The following is a 14,705-nucleotide window of genomic DNA, read 5'->3' as shown; positions in this document are numbered from 1 at the left end:
CACCTGTGTTCCACCTGGTGAGGGCAGGGCAGGGCGGGCTGCCTCACACCCACGCCTGATGACGCCCCTGCTGCTCGGGCCAGTGAGACCCGCACACACCTCAGCGAGAGCTATCGGGGACAGGCTGGCGGGGCGACAGGTAGGAAGGGCACAGTCTGCCCCATGCAGCTGTCACATACCCTCCAAGGTCAGGCCTGACTGGGCCAGGGCACACAGTGGGCGGGCAAAGGCCTGAACGGGTGTGTGTGCATGGGAATGTGTGTGCACATGTAAGGGTGCATGCCTGCACGTGCCTGTGTGCACCTGTGTGTGTGCCTGCACGTGCCTGTGTGTGTGCTTGTGTGTGCCTATGTGTGCCTGTGTGTGCACTTGTGTGTGTGCCTGCATGTGTCTGTGTGTGCCTGTGTGTGTGCTTGTGTGTGCCTATGTGTGCCTGTGTGTGCCTGTGTGTGTGCTTATGTGTGCCAATGTATGCCTGTGTGTACACCTGTGTGTGTGCCTGCGTGTGTCTGTGTGTGCTTTGTGCACTCAGCACGTGTGTCTATGTGTGTGCCTGCATGTGCCTGTGCATGCCTGTGTATGCCTGTGTGCCCATGTGTATGCCTATGTGTGTGTGCCTGCGTGTGCCTGTGTGTGTGTGTGTGCCTGGGCGGGCCTATGTGTGTGCCTGCGTGTGCCTGTGTGTGCTTGTGTGTGCACCTGTGTGTGCCTGCGTGTGCCTGTGTGCACTCAGCATGTGTGCCTGCATGTGTCTGTACATGCCTGTGCATACCTGTGTGTGCACTGTATGTGCACCTGTATGTGCCTGTGTGTGTACCTGTGTACCTATGTGTGTACCTGCATGTGCCTGTGTGTACCTGCATGTGCCTGTGTGTGCCTGTGTATGCAACTGTGTGTGCTTGTGTGTGCCTGTGTGTGCCTGTGTGTGCGCCTATGTGTGCTCCTGTGTGTGCCTGCGTGTGCCTGTGTGTGTACCTGTGTGTGCCTGCGTGTGCCTGTGTGTGCCTACGTGTGCCTGTGTGTGTGCCTGTGTGCGCCTGTGTGTGTGCCTGCGTGTGCCTGCGTGTGCCTGCGTGTGCCTGCGTGTGCCTGCATGTGCCTGTGTGTGTACCTGTGTGTGCCTGCGTGTGCCTGTGTGTGCCTGCGTGTGGCTGTGTGTGCCTGCGTGTGCCTGCGTGTGCCTGCGTGTGCCTGTGTGTGCACCTATGTGTACCTGCGTGTGCCTGTGTGTGTGCCTGTGTGTGTGCCTGTGTGTGCCTGCATGTGCCTGCGTGTGCCTGTGCGTGTGCCTGTGTGTGTGCCTGTGTGTGCCTGCATGTGCCTGCGTGTGCCTGTGCGTGTGCCTGTGCACTCAGAGCGTGTGCACTGCCCTCTCTCTCCAATCTTTCCATCTGTCTGTCCGTCATGCCTTCTCTGCGTCTCCATGTCCCTTGTCCCCTCTGTCCCTGTCTCTGCAGCCCCGCCCGCCCCCACCAGCTCGGCTGAGTCAGTGTCTCCACACTAAGCTCTTCCCTGCCGTCGTCATAAACAGAGCGCTTGGGAAAAGTCGTGCCAGGTCCGAACACGCCGGCACACCCGCGCCCCGGGCCTTTGTTCCGAGCGGCGGGCACAGCGGCCCTCACACGCAGCGCAGCCCCTGGGTGGGTCGTGCTCCGGCTGTGTGCAGGGGCACCAGACCCCAGTGTAGGGGACCCGGGGGCCACGTGGGGTGGAGACGGTGTGGGCTGGTGCCCAGGGTCTGCGTCCTGCGCTGGCCTCTGGACCTTCCCTGGGGAGACCCCTCCTGGGCTGCAGCCTGGCCCTGGCCAGTGCGGACCTGGCGGCTGCCTTCAGGAGGCCCCCTCTCTCTTTCTGGCCTAGTGACCTCATCAGCCACTGCCCGTCTGTGGTGACGCCAGAGTCCACTTCCTGCCTGGGCTGGTCCCCCAGGCCTCCCTGTTCCTGGACCCTATCGGGCGGTCCAGCAGGGGCTCCGGGCTGGACTGCCAGCTCCTCCGGTCCCTGCAGGTGGACAACCTGCGGCCACAGAACCTGAAGCCAGCAGTCTGTCACAGAGCCCCGCCCACAGTGGGACTCGGGAGACACTACAGTTTCAAAAGAAGTGTCAAAACTGGGTGCCAGGGTCACACCAGGAGGCGTCTGAAGCAGGGCCCGGCTCTTCTGATCCACGTCCTGCCTCCGTGGACCAGAGGGCCAAGCCCAGAATCCTTGTCCAGGGCCTTCCCTCGGGGGTGGTGCTGCACTGACCAAGTGGGGCCTTCCTGCCCCCGTTCTAAGAAGCCCCAGTCCTGGTACCCCTGGTACAGGTGGCATCTGGGCCCCGGGGACCGAGGCTGTGCTCCAGGTCACCCACTGGGAGCTGAGCAGCTCAGGCGGGTCTCCCAGAGGACAGGCCACCACCCAGCCCACAGCACCCAGGTGCTGCACTCCAGGCGGCCACCCACAGAGGGTCCACCCGGCCTCCCCCACGCCCTCCCAGGTGACTGGTCTCCCAGCAGAGGGGCAGAGCTCCCGCGGAGCCAGAGGCGTCCTCGCAGCTGAGCAGGGAGTGGCTGGGTGGCCTCGCCTCTAGGAAACCTGTGACCTTGACCTTCCAGCTCCCAGCTGTCCCAGAGTCCTGGCTGCCTGGACCCGGGCCTCAGCGGTGTCTGTTCTGCTGCCTCCGGATGGCCCTGGACAGTGCACAGGATGCTGGGTCCTCGGGCCTGGACATGGCCAGCGTGACACTGGGACCCAGCAACACTGCGTCCCCCTGCCAGCAGCCCAAGCTCCCAGGCCACTCTAGGCACAGCCCTGGCCCGGCATGCAGCAGGTGCTCAATGCATGCTGAACGACAACAGGGCTATGAAGGGAGCTCTCCCCGCACCCCTGCCCTCACTGTCCTCCTCAGACTGCCCCACCCCACTCTGGAAGATCCCCTGGGAAGACACTGTCAGGCCTGGATTCAAATGTCCCCTCTGTCCTGACAGGTGACTTGGGGCTACTCCTGACCCTCTGAGAGCAATGTCACCCAGCAAAATCTCAAGGGAGCCACGGGTGTCACCTGAAGATTTTCTGGAAGTCACACTGAGAGCTGGGGAAACAGCAGGTGAACTTAACTGGATCACATTTTATCTGGCAGCATATTAAATGCTCTCACCCCGACCCACGGTCACATGGGATCGACGCTGCCGTGGTGCGAGCTGTCAGCGTGTGCGTCTCCAGCGCCCACAATGGCTGGCCCACGGCTTGCACCAAGTACCAGCGTCCCTCCGTCAGAGAGGCTGGGGGCCACCTGAGGAGATGGCAGCCTGTCCTTCCTGGAGATAGTGCCCTGGTCTGCAAAGCCCCCGCAGGGTCGTCAGAGAATGCGTCCCAGAGCCAGCCCTCTCTAGCCCGGGGCCTCTCGCGTCTCAGTCACTCCAAGATGTGTCCATCTGCCGTGTCGCCCAGTGCCCGAGGCCTTCCCTGAGCCTGGCTTCTGTGGCCCTGGGAAGCCTCCCGAGTGGAGTCACCCCAGAGCCAGCAGGAGTGGAAGAGCTGCACCCGGCCCGAGGCCGCTCACGTGAGCCCGGATTAGGGCAGCCCTATGCCTGGTCATGTCTGAGGCCGGCACATGACGGGCAGGACTCCCTGTTCCCTGGCAGCGGTGAAGCTGGGGGCTGCACGCAGTCAGGGCCAGGCCTGGGCTCATGGGTCCTGGGGGCTCAGCTCAGAGGGGCTGGAGGGCTTGGGGGACCTCCTCGGGCCGGGTGCTCAGCGCTGCCCTGCCCCCTCCTCCAGCCCCAGGCCTCCCAGTGCCCATGGCCCTCAAAGGTCCCAGGGCCGGGGAAATCCGTCAACTTCCAGGCCTCCCAGCCTCAGCCCACGCCCCTGTCCCTGGAGCCCGTCCCAGGGTTCCCCTCTGCGTCACTCCCTCCAGGAAGCCCTGGTGAGAACCCAACTTGACCATGCTGCCCACTAGCCTGCCTTTCCAGGTGCCCTGGAACACAGGTATCCTCACCGTGCTCCTCCCCACCGCACAGAACATGGCTGCACTGGGACCCACCCTCCCCAGGCTCTGTCCCAGTCAACGGAAGAGACACTGCGGCGTGCACTCGGGCCATAAGCAGGAAACGGGATGGAGGCTGCCAGGGGAGACCGAGTCAGTGGACGAGGCCTGGCATGGGCCTCGACCTCCTGAGAACAGTGATGCACACCACGGGACCCCAGGGCAAGGCCAGCGCCAGGTGGTCACATGAAGGCCTGTCCACGGGCGTGGTGAGCCCCGCACCAGCAACCCCTCCACCAGTGGAAGGTGGGGGCTCTCTGCACAGGGGTGGAGCTGACTTTCAGGGGGTTTCCTGTGTGCGCTCAAGAGTCAGACCTGGCCCAAGGTCACGGCCAGGCCTGAGGGGGCTATCCCCCTCTTGGGGCCAATCATTAATTGGCACCGCTTGGGTAGCTGCCCCCACAAGTGCCCCGGCTGCCTGCCAGCTCCTGTCCTGGCTCCTGTCTGTGCCCAGCACCCAGCACACCTCTGACGTGGGCCATCCTGCGCCTCGCCACTGGCTGCTCGTGACTCCCGGGAGCTGAGCCCTGGGACGAGAAGGTGCCCGGTCAGGAGGTGACACAGGGCCCGGCAGGATTCCTGCCATGGACCTCAGCCCCCTGGGCCTGCAGCCAGAGCCCTCCTGGCTGAGCCTGGGCCTTCGTCCCCGGGGAAGCCAGGAGCTCACTCCTGGGCTGAGCTGGCCCCGGCCAAGGCTGTGGGGATGAGGCCGCAGGATGTGAGAGGATCCAGCGAAGGTGAAAGGGTGACCAGGGTCACCAGTCACAAAAAGGCAGAGCAGAGCAGGGGCCTCCCAGGCCAAGCGGAGAAGTGGGAAGCTCGGCCTGCTCAGGGGGTACTGAGAAGCCACACGGCTGGGAGCTAACTTTATCCTAGGACAACAGGGAGCTACTGCAGGCTCTGGAGGAAGGTAGCCACCTGGCAGAGCTTTTGATTGATGGGGGCTAATGCCAAGGAGGGGTGGACCAGAGAAGCAGGCCCAGCCGTGGCCCTGGGGCAGAGCGCAGGTTGGATAGCAGAAGTGACACCAGGTTCCTGCTGTGAGGGAGGACGTCAGGTGGGCGAGAGCCTGGGCCTGGCAGGCTTAATCAGCGAGCAGCGAGAGGCTGAGTCGCAGAGCCAGGGGTCTCCATGGGTCAGTGGGACTTGGAGGCACAGGGAAGACTGAGTCAGACGGGCCAGGTGCGCCTGGAGGTGGGTCTCCCCCAGCCAGGGCTGAGGCCAAGGAGCAGGAGTCGGGGAGACTGAAGAGGCCCAGGCTGGGGAGCTAGGCCCTGCCCAGGCCAAGGGAGAGGGGCTGGGCAGCAGCCCTGGGTCCCCACGGCCTGGACAAGGAGCGCTGGTGGGGGAGAAGGGAGCTGGGAGGGAGGGCCACCGACTGAGCCACTCGGCCACACTCGCCTGCAGCTCGTGGAGGTGGGAGGGGCGTCCTGGGTTGGCTCTGGGGAGCATTCCTGGGTGGGGACCCGGGAAGGGACCACCGTGCCAGTCACACCTGGGCCCAGGGGCACTCGGGTGCAAGCGGCACACATGGCTGCCCTGTCTCGAAGGAAGGGTGGCTTTGATACGCCGGCTCCAGCCCCTCCTGTGGGTCTCCGCTCCTGTTGGCCCCAAGACCACTCCCCAAGAAGGAGCAGGGGGCCACTCAGCAAAGGTGACCTGGGTGGCACCACAGTGTTCACCACGGGGGTGGGCAGCTGTGGGGGCCAGCGTCACTGCTGCAGGACAGCGCAGAAGTCACACACTCACGGGGGCCACGGGAGAGGCTCAGGGTGACCACTGTGTCCCTCGCCTCTCTGTCCCAGGTGTCAAACGCAGTCCAAGGTCCCACCCCAGTCCCAAGGCTCAGGAGAGTGTCCATGTCATCGTGAACACAATGGGGCACCGAGGATGACCAGAAGGGGTGGCAGACACCTGGTGCACCCCAGCTCTGCCTGGTGCAGACCAAGGACAGCAGGATCCCACCACCGGCCTCAGCCTGCCCAGGTGTGGGCGGGGGGCTCGGGGCTGCAGGCCAGGCAGGAAGGGGACGCCCTCCCCCTCCCCAGCTGGCACCGGGGGGGGGAGGGAGCAGCACTTGGGTGGCAGAGCCCTAGGGAGGGGGTGGTGCCATCCTTCTGGCTGCGCCAGGTGCCACCCACAGGCTGCTCACCGCAAAGGGGCCCCGGGGCTTTCCCCGTGCCACCCGCTTCCACGCTGGCGCTCCCCGCCCAGCAGGGCCTGCTCTGGGCTGGGTCCCGGCAGCTGCAGCCCCGATGGTGGCCAGGCTCCCGGATCTGACCCTCGCAGGGCAGGTCAAATCAGTAACCCCTCTCCTGCAGCCAGCTGCAGTTTATTGAGCACCGACTGCATGCAATCACTGGGAGAAGCACCGGGGAGCCAGGAGGGCCTGCTGTCTTGGAGTTCCCATCACCAAGGAGGCGAGAGCGCGGGGTGAGGTGTCCAAGGCCACACAGCTGGGCTCAATCCCCGTCGGGCTCTGAGGTCCCTTTTTCCTGGAGCCACTCTCTGGGCTCCCCTCCCTCCCCTCCCTCCCCTCCCTCCCCTCCGTCTCCCTATCTGAGAAACGGGCACCAGGAACCTGCCACCAGGGCTGTGGGGCAGGAAAGGGCCTTGGGGACCCACGGACAGTGCGACAGCAGAGGCCTGTCACTCTGACTTCCACGTTTGGGGACTGCCTGCTGTCACCACACCAGAGGCCTGCCCCTGCCCAGCCAGCGCCACCCCTGCTCTGCCATCGCTGCGCTGCGCCCAAGCCAGGGCACCCCAGCCCCCCCACCTCACACAGAAAACTACGTCACCCCGTTTTCCAAAGCACGGGGACAAGTGGCCCGCCAGGCTGGGGGGGGCGCACACAGCAGGCCACACCTGCCCGCTCCTCCCTGTCCTCCCCTCGCCCCAGGAGCTCCCCCACACACAGCCTGGCCCGTGAGGCCGCCCCGGCCCCAGACACAGTGTGTCCCAGGGACAGACCAGGTCTGGGTCCTCCTGGGTCCCCCCACCAAGCCAGGCCTGGAGAAGGGCTCAGGGACAGGACACCAGAGCATGGTCAGTGGCAGGGTGAGCAGACAGCACCATGGGGTGTGCCATGGGCGACTGCCCCTGGCCCAGGGCCAGCCGCCAGCCCCCGGCTCCTTACCTACTCGGAGCTCTTGTCCAAAGACGGTCTTCTCACCGAGGGCCGAGCAGTTCCAGCGCCCAAAGCGGAACTGGTACTGGCACTCGTTGATGCCCATCTGCGCCCCCTCCCCGATCACAATGATGGCATCGGGCCGGCTCTGGCAGATGGCGCGCTGCCGCGGGGCCAAGCCAGGAATCTTGTTGCAGATGATGTTGGCTCCCAGGGCCACGACGGACGACAGTGCTCTGTGGAGGCAAGGGGGGACGGAGGCCGTGAGGCTGGGGAAGGGCACCTGCCTCCCCACCCGGCCTCCGCTCAGCCTGGCGGTGAGTCTTCACCAAGCACCTCCCACGTGCCAAGCCCTGCCCAGCAGTGAGCAGCAGGTCCCTGCCCTCGAGGGCCACTTGCCACGGCACCGCGCCCAGGCCCTCCCGGCTCCAGATGGCAGGAACCACAGAATCACAGCCCCTCGACATCAGACAGCGGGACCCCGACCCTGCAGGCCAGAGACCCTCACTCCTGGGACTCGATGGCCCCCACTCAGCACATCTGCCCGGCCCCCAAGCCGCAGCGCTGCCTCTGCGCCCCCGTCCACCCACTGCCTCTCGCACCCCGTGGGCTGCCAGGCGGGCTGCTGGGCAGGCCCTCTCCCAGGCCACCAGCACCAGCCACAGGTGACCTCGGGGGGCAGCCCAAGCCTGGGTTTCCACAGCCACCGAACAGGCCTCCAAGACACCCGTCCCCACCACCACACAGGCCCAGACGAGCACAGGAGGAAGCTGCCCCCAGGAGGCCCACCGCAGCCTCTGGGTGACCAGCTGCTCGGGGCAGAAACAGAGGGCAGTGGACTGAGCACCTACTGTGTGCTGGTTCCTCGGGGGGCACCTGGGTGAGGAACCTCCTGGCCTTCCCGGCAGGAAGCCTCTTGCCAGTCCCTGTCCACTTGGGGTGTCAGCAGCGAGACTGTTTGTTTACCGAGGTGAAGTCACATGACGTAGAACTGGCCATCTCAGTGCAGCATCCCCTGTGGTCAGGACTTCACCCCAAGAGGAAGCTCCGTGCCCTCGGCCGTCCCTCCCTCCCCCTGCCTGGCCCTGGCGGTCTCACAGCTGCCTGTCACCGTGGACACACAACACGGCCCTTTTGTGAGCGCTCCTCCACGGAGAACCCTGCTTTGAAACTCCCTCCACACTGCTGCCCACGGCCCTGTTTCATACTTTTTTAAGGCTGAATACTATTCCGAGGCACAGGGGCCAAATCCCGTCCGCCTGTTCCCCTAAAGGGACTCGGTGATTTCCACCCGCGGCGTGGGGTGCGGCTGTGGCCGGAGCAGGTTTCCTCTCGGCTCCCGTTCTCCGCCTCCCCGGCAGGTGCCTAGGAGCGGAGCTGCTGGACTGTGTGGTGATTCTTTCCTTTTCTGGGGAGTTGCCAAGCTGTTTTCCACAGCGGCTGGGCCGACTTCGGTTCTCAAGAAGGGCCCGGCAGGTGGGGCGGGCTGCGTCCCAAACAGCAGGCCAGGCCTGTGGGCGCGGCCCGGCGTGGGGGGGGCCACCTCCAGGCCCGGTCCCTAGGGTGGTGGGCCCTCCTGCCCCAGGGCCTGCCCGTTCTTGAGAGAAGAGCAGTGTTTTTCCAGGACACTGAGCGCCAAAGCAGCTGGACGTCCCCGTGTGGCCCGAGCCCCCAGCACGTGCTGCAGCCGAGCCGGTGACACTCAATCCTCTGGCCCCGCCTGTCCGCCCACCGGATAATCTGGCCAAGATCCCCCTGGGTCTCCCACGGGCACAATGGGCGGACACGCCCCAGGCTGGCGTAGAGGAAGGGCATCTGGACGGGTGGGGCTGGGAGCGGGCTGGAATCCGGGGAATTCAGCCCAAGGTAACCGTAGATCCTTGGAAACGCCAGAGATGGATGGGAACCCAGCCGGGCACCAGCCGCCACCTTCAGCTGGAGCCGCTCCAGGTCCTGGTTCTGGACCTAAAGGATGCTCTCGTCCCCAGTTCTCCCCACAGGCTCAGGACACAAGCCCCCGCTCTGCTGGAGTCCAGCCAGGGGACCCTAACGGACTCTGGGAGCAGCAGAGGCCCATGGCAATGGCCCCAGCCCTGGTCTCCCTCCTCCAGCAGCACCCCATCGGATTGGGTCGCCGCCCACCATGTTGCCCTCCACCTACAATCAGAGGCGCCGGGGTCTGGCCGCCGATGAGCCTCCGGCTGTCCCACTCCCACCCGGCTGTGTCTGCCCGGCCCTCTGCCTGGATCTGCCTGGCAAGCCCGCTTCCCTTCCAGAGCCAGGGACAGCCCCTCTGTGTCCAAACTCGGCCCCCAGCACTGAGGCCAGCAGTGAGCCCTCAGTGACTGTGTCCACACCCAGCCCCTCAAGCAGGCAGGGCCAACCTGGGCTGATCCTGGCCTCAGCAGAGGCCCATGTGGGGTCCCCGAGCCTCTGTGGGGTGGGCAAGCACCCCACCAATGAACAAGGGAGTCCCCAGAAGCTCTCCAGAGGCAAATCCTAACTCAACAGCAAGAAGACAAACTCCCCAGCTTCAAAGGGGCCTTAGAGAGACGCTTCCTGCAAGGCCCACCAACGGCCAGCCAAGCACCTGAGGGTGACCAGCCACCCTCATCACGAGGGAACTGCTACCACCCTAGATAACAAGTGTTGGCGAGGACCGGGGAAACTGGAGCCCTCCCAGACTGCAGCGGGAGCAGGAAACCCAGTGGCCTCTGCACACAGCAGTTTGGCAGAGAGTTAAAGTTAAACATTGAGTTACCCAGAAATTTTTCTTGTGGGCAGAGAGCCAAAAGAATTGAATGAAACAGGTGTTTAAACAAAGCCTTATATATGAATGTTCGTGGCAGCACTATTCACGATCGCCAAGGAGTGAAAATAACCCAACTGCTCAATTACACATGAGTGGGTAAACAGAATGTGGTATATCCATACCATGGAATATTATTTAGCCATAAAAAGGAAGGGAGCCCTTGGCACAGTGTGGAGGAAGCTCAACAAATGCCCAGAATAGGAAAACTGTAGAGACGAAGTGGAATAGTGGTTGCCAGGGCTGGGGGAGGAGAGACAGGGGAGTGACTACTTAGGAGGTGTGGAATTTCCATTTGAGGTGATGGAAAGTTCCTGAGCCAGATAGAAGTGATGGTTGCATGGCAAAGCCCTAAGTCCCACTTAAGGTGGTTAAAGTGGTGATTTGATTTAATTTTTTTAAAGTTATCACAATACACGAGATTCCCACACCCTGAACGTAGGGCAGGATCCCGTGGGAGTGGAAATGTACGGCTCTGGGGTGTGTGGGGTGCTGGGACGTCCCCAGCAAGCCAGTGAGGGAGTTCAAGGTGGTGTGGAGACAGCAGGGTTGGAGCCCAAACACTCAGAAAAGGTGGCAGACTCGCTGGCTCTGTGCGGGGATTTTCCACTCGAGACACCAGATCCTCCATCTCTGCAGGGTGCCCTGCATCCTGGCCCAGCAAGGTCCCTGCCCTGCAGGTGTGGAGACTGGCACTCAGAGAGGCCAGAGGAGCGGCCAGAGGCCACCGGCCAGGCTCTAACTGAGTTCTGCTCCCAAACCTCAGGTGGAGGCCACTCTGGGCCGGGGCCACACAGTCAGGGAATCCTGCAAGAGGCCTGCAGTAGGCCAAGCCTGGTTTTTTTCCCCCCTCAAAATGCAGTCTGAGTCACCCTGAAATCTTCCAGGTCAATCATTCATTCATTCCAGGTTCCTGAGCAGCTCCTTTGCTGGCCTTCGAGGTCTGGTGGCTGCCTGGGCCGGCCCCACACCTGCCCCATGACTGTCCAGGCCTGGCCCAGCCCTGCATGCCCAAGCCTCAGGGGAGGGGGCTTCAGGTGGGTCCTCTTGGCAAGCCCTGGGGTGGGACCTGGTGTCGAAATACACGGGAGGCGGAGAGTCCTGGGCTCACGGCGAGGGCGGGCACGTGCAGCTCCCGGCACCCTGGGCACGCTCCCCACAGGCGGGTCCAGGTTCCCCAGGGCAGGAAAGCCCTCCCTCTCCCAGCCCACAGCTGCCTCCCAGATGCCTGGGGCCAGGGGCACAGGGAGGCCGAGCGGCCTGTGAGCACAGACCGCCGGCAGGGCCTTCGCCTCTGTGGCTGACATTTTCCGTGGAAACTTGTGCTCCTGGCTCGTCCCTCATGCGCCTCCAGTCCCTTCACCGGCTCTGAGCAGGTGACGTGGAGCACTTGGCATTCAGTGCCGGCCACTGTGAAGTGTGACCCACGTGGGCTGCTGCCACCCTCCAGGCCTGAGCCTGAGGTCTCTTACCGACCGGCAAGCCTTGGTCACCAGTCCCCAGCCCCCCTCTGAGGACGAGGGTCCAGCTGCTCCAGTGGAACCAGCACCTCCACCCCAATCCTGAGCCAGGGGCACCCACAGCGGCCCCGGCACCCCCAAGGGGCCCACCTCTGGACATCCCTCCCCCTGACCCAGGGGTCTCACTCCAGTGTCTGCAGGGACTTGGGGCTACGTCACCCACGTGCCCACCAGCATACTCACGGGCTCACCCCCTCCAGGTCACCCCTGGGGCAGCCATCTCCGACGTCTCCCCTAGAGCACCCTGTCCTGTCCTGGACTCTCCTGCAGGAGAGGACCCTCCCCCAAATCTGCTTTAGCAGGTAGGGGTCTAACCCAGATCCTGCTGCTGAGCGCCCACCGTGCTGCTCTGAGCTCAGAGGCCGAGGGCCTTGAGAATGAGGAGGCCGCTCAGGAGTCCAGCGGCCAGCGTCCAGGCAGACAGGAAGCAGGGTGGGAACCCACACCTCCTGCTGGGGCCAGCCAGGGTTTTGTCACCAGCCCTTCCTGTGTCACACTCATGCCTCAAGGACAGAGTGGGTCACTTGCCGGCCTGGAGAGCAGCCTCCCCGGTGTTCCCAAGGGGCAGAGGCTGCCTCTGGGGCTGGCTGGGTTGAGGCTGGCTTCCCCAGCGGCTCCCGGAGAAGAAAGCCACCTGGGACGAGGGCATGGCGACCCAAGTCACAGCCCTCAGGTGGGCCCTGCCCGTGACTCCTCCCTGTCCCATGTCCCCGGGGCCGGGTGTCGGGAGGACCTCTGGCCATGGTCATGGAGGAGTGAAGGACCAACAGGGAAGGAGGTAGCTCAGCAGCTCAGCGCAGGCCGGGGAGGGGGGCCCCACTGCCTGGGACAGTGGCCGGCTGCCCTGGGGCACCAGCAGGAGGAGGACTGGGCCGGGCTGCAGGCGGGGTGTGGCTGTGGCCCGTCAGACACCCCCTTCCCCACGGCATGTACCCGCCATCAAGGACAAACAGCCTCTGTCCCCATTTCACACATGGCTGAGAGTCACTGTCCACGAGCCACACTCCTCCAGGGACGGGTGCAGGTGACAGGGTGACGGGGTCAAGCCCCAGAAGGACCCCAGGCCAGGGCTGCAGCTGCACTGGCGCCAGGCGAACAGCGTCTCCCACCCCGAGGGAGCCTCCAGCCGCCCAAAGCCTCGGGGCCTGGGAACTCTGGCTGTGGGCGCGACCTCGCGTCCCCAGGACGCACAGGTGCCAGGCACCTCCACCTCAGGGTCCCTCTTCTCCCACCAGTTCCCCCAGACACACCGTCAAGTCTCACCCAAGGGAGGGCAAGGAGGCCCTCCATCCCCCTGGCTTCCCCACGTGGGGACCCAGAGGTCCTACTGCAGCCCCCTGCACCCCAGGTCTCTCGGTGGGAGCAGCCTCTCGGCGCCAGCCACCCACAGGTCGCTGGGCACTCCCGGCAAGGATCCGGCACTTTCCAGAACCCAGCGGAGCCCTCCTGGGCCCAAACGTGCCAGACCCTCTGCCGGACCCAGGGGCCCCCGGGAGGCCTGGGAGCAAGCTTCCCTTCCACAGGCTGCAGACATGCCCCTTGGGAATGCCACCTGATTAGAGAGGGCCTCACCAGAGCCCCCCACCACCTGCCCCCACCCCCACCTCTGCCCACCAGACACCCCGCCTGGCTGAGGCCCCCAGACCCCCCCATGAGCCGCTCCAGAGTGGCCAGTTTGGCCAGGGCAGGAGTGTCAGGCCATGAAGTCGGCCCCGAGCGGCCCCTGTACCCCACGGCACCGAGCTCCCAGCTCTGCCCCTTGGCCCGGAACGCCTGCCCTCCACCTGTTCCTCGCTGCAGGCCTCTCACACCGGCCCCACCCTGAGGGCCATGCTCAACCCCTCTGGCTTGTCCAGGGTCATCTGTCCCCCAGAGCCTGCATACTCCCCAGGGCAGGGGACCCCAATCTTGCCCCACACCTGGTCAGGCCCTAAGCTGGCCTTGGACTTGAACCCCTGCATGTGGGAAAGCTTGGGAGCCTCCTGGGAGCGGGGGACAGGCTGTGGGCCTCCCTGCCGGCGGGCCCAGCCCCCCCCCCCCCCCCCCCGCTGCCCGGCGGCCCCCCGCTGCCCGGCAGCCCCAGCCCCTCCAGCCCACACTTCTGGCCCGGGGCACTTTGTAATTCTTCCTTCTTGGGCATCCTCTGGCAAAATATGTGAAGAATGTTCTAATTATCTATGATCAGCCAGGGAGGCGGGCCTGGGTCCACTCATCCAGGAAGTAACTGGGCAAATACCCCGGAGGGTGGCGCCTGGCCCGCACACCCGCCCAAGCTGCTCCGCCGGCCTCTCCCACAGGTGGGCAGGGGTGGGCCAGAGCTTCCCCAGCCACCAATGGGCTGCAGGGGCTCTTCTCCATCGCTGGAGCCAGTGGGGTCCTGTGGGGCAGAGTGGACGGGGCTAGCAGGGCCTCAGTGTTCCTGTCTGTCAAATGGGGATAGGAGGATCTTCCAGCCTGGGGTCACTAGGCAGACCCCTTGAGCCGCCAACCTCAGCCTGCCCTCACCTGGCCCACCACCCCTGGCTGCCCCTCATTTGCCACTGTCCACTGCTAGAGGACGCTGGCTAGGGCACATCCCCACGCAGAGCTGGGGCCAGCAGGGTCCCCAGAGCCCACATGCATGGGCAGAGCAGGGAAGGGTAGGACAGAACTGGACAGAACTGGACACAGCAGGAACCAAGGACCGGCTCCGTGGAGCCACTGTCCTTCCTCTGGTCCTCCTTGAGTCCACCTGTGCCCTTCCCTCTGTGTGCTCCCCCACCCCAGCTAAGTGAGGAACATGGCCCGGGGCAGTTCCGCATCCCCAGGCCTCGGGCCGACCTCCCTGGGGCTGACCTCCCTGGGGCTGCTCTGAGCCTCAGTTTTTCTCATCTGAAAATCGGGGACAGGTAGCCTTCCCTCTCCTGGCCTGGACAGGAAACCTGGGGCCAGACGAGGCCCTGGAGGGAAGTCAGAGGCAGGTTGTAGGCCTGACCACAGCCAGCAGCTGGCCAGTTTGGGCTGTCCCCGACACAGGGCCACCCTCCAGGGAAGTGTCCACTGTGGGCTGCTGCACTCTGGATGGTCCCCTCCTGTGCCACCCCTTTCCCACAGTGGCCCCTCAGGGTGGACCTCGCCAGCCTGAACTTACAGGGGAGGACGCAGGAGAAGACAGGGTGCCCAGGGGCACCTGAGCCAGGCAGAGCTTGGAGGGCCAAAGGCCCCCACCCCCAGGGC

The 14,705-nt window shown here is 64.7% G+C and overlaps 1 protein-coding gene across 3 annotated transcripts in view; it reads right to left on the bottom strand.

Annotated features, from left to right (window-relative positions):
* Wnt7b (Wnt family member 7B) overlaps positions 1–14,705 on the bottom strand; it is a 43,545-nt gene that overhangs the window by 14,266 nt on the left and 14,574 nt on the right. For 2 of the 3 annotated variants that reach the window (XM_078052541.1, XM_005335022.4), the window contains exon 2: positions 7,170–7,396. In XM_078052541.1, coding sequence (XP_077908667.1) covers positions 7,170–7,396 — 227 coding nt within the window. Of the gene's footprint in view, positions 1–7,169; positions 7,397–8,011; positions 8,189–14,705 lie in introns of those variants that run through there. The other variant, XM_040276811.2, reaches the window with a different exon arrangement.

The sequence above is a fragment of the Ictidomys tridecemlineatus genome, chromosome 6 (assembly GCF_052094955.1).
Source record: "Ictidomys tridecemlineatus isolate mIctTri1 chromosome 6, mIctTri1.hap1, whole genome shotgun sequence".
Taxonomy (NCBI): domain Eukaryota; kingdom Metazoa; phylum Chordata; class Mammalia; order Rodentia; family Sciuridae; genus Ictidomys; species Ictidomys tridecemlineatus.
The sequence above is the reverse complement of the archived record's forward strand: the minus strand, read 5'-3'. Positions and strand labels throughout refer to the sequence as shown.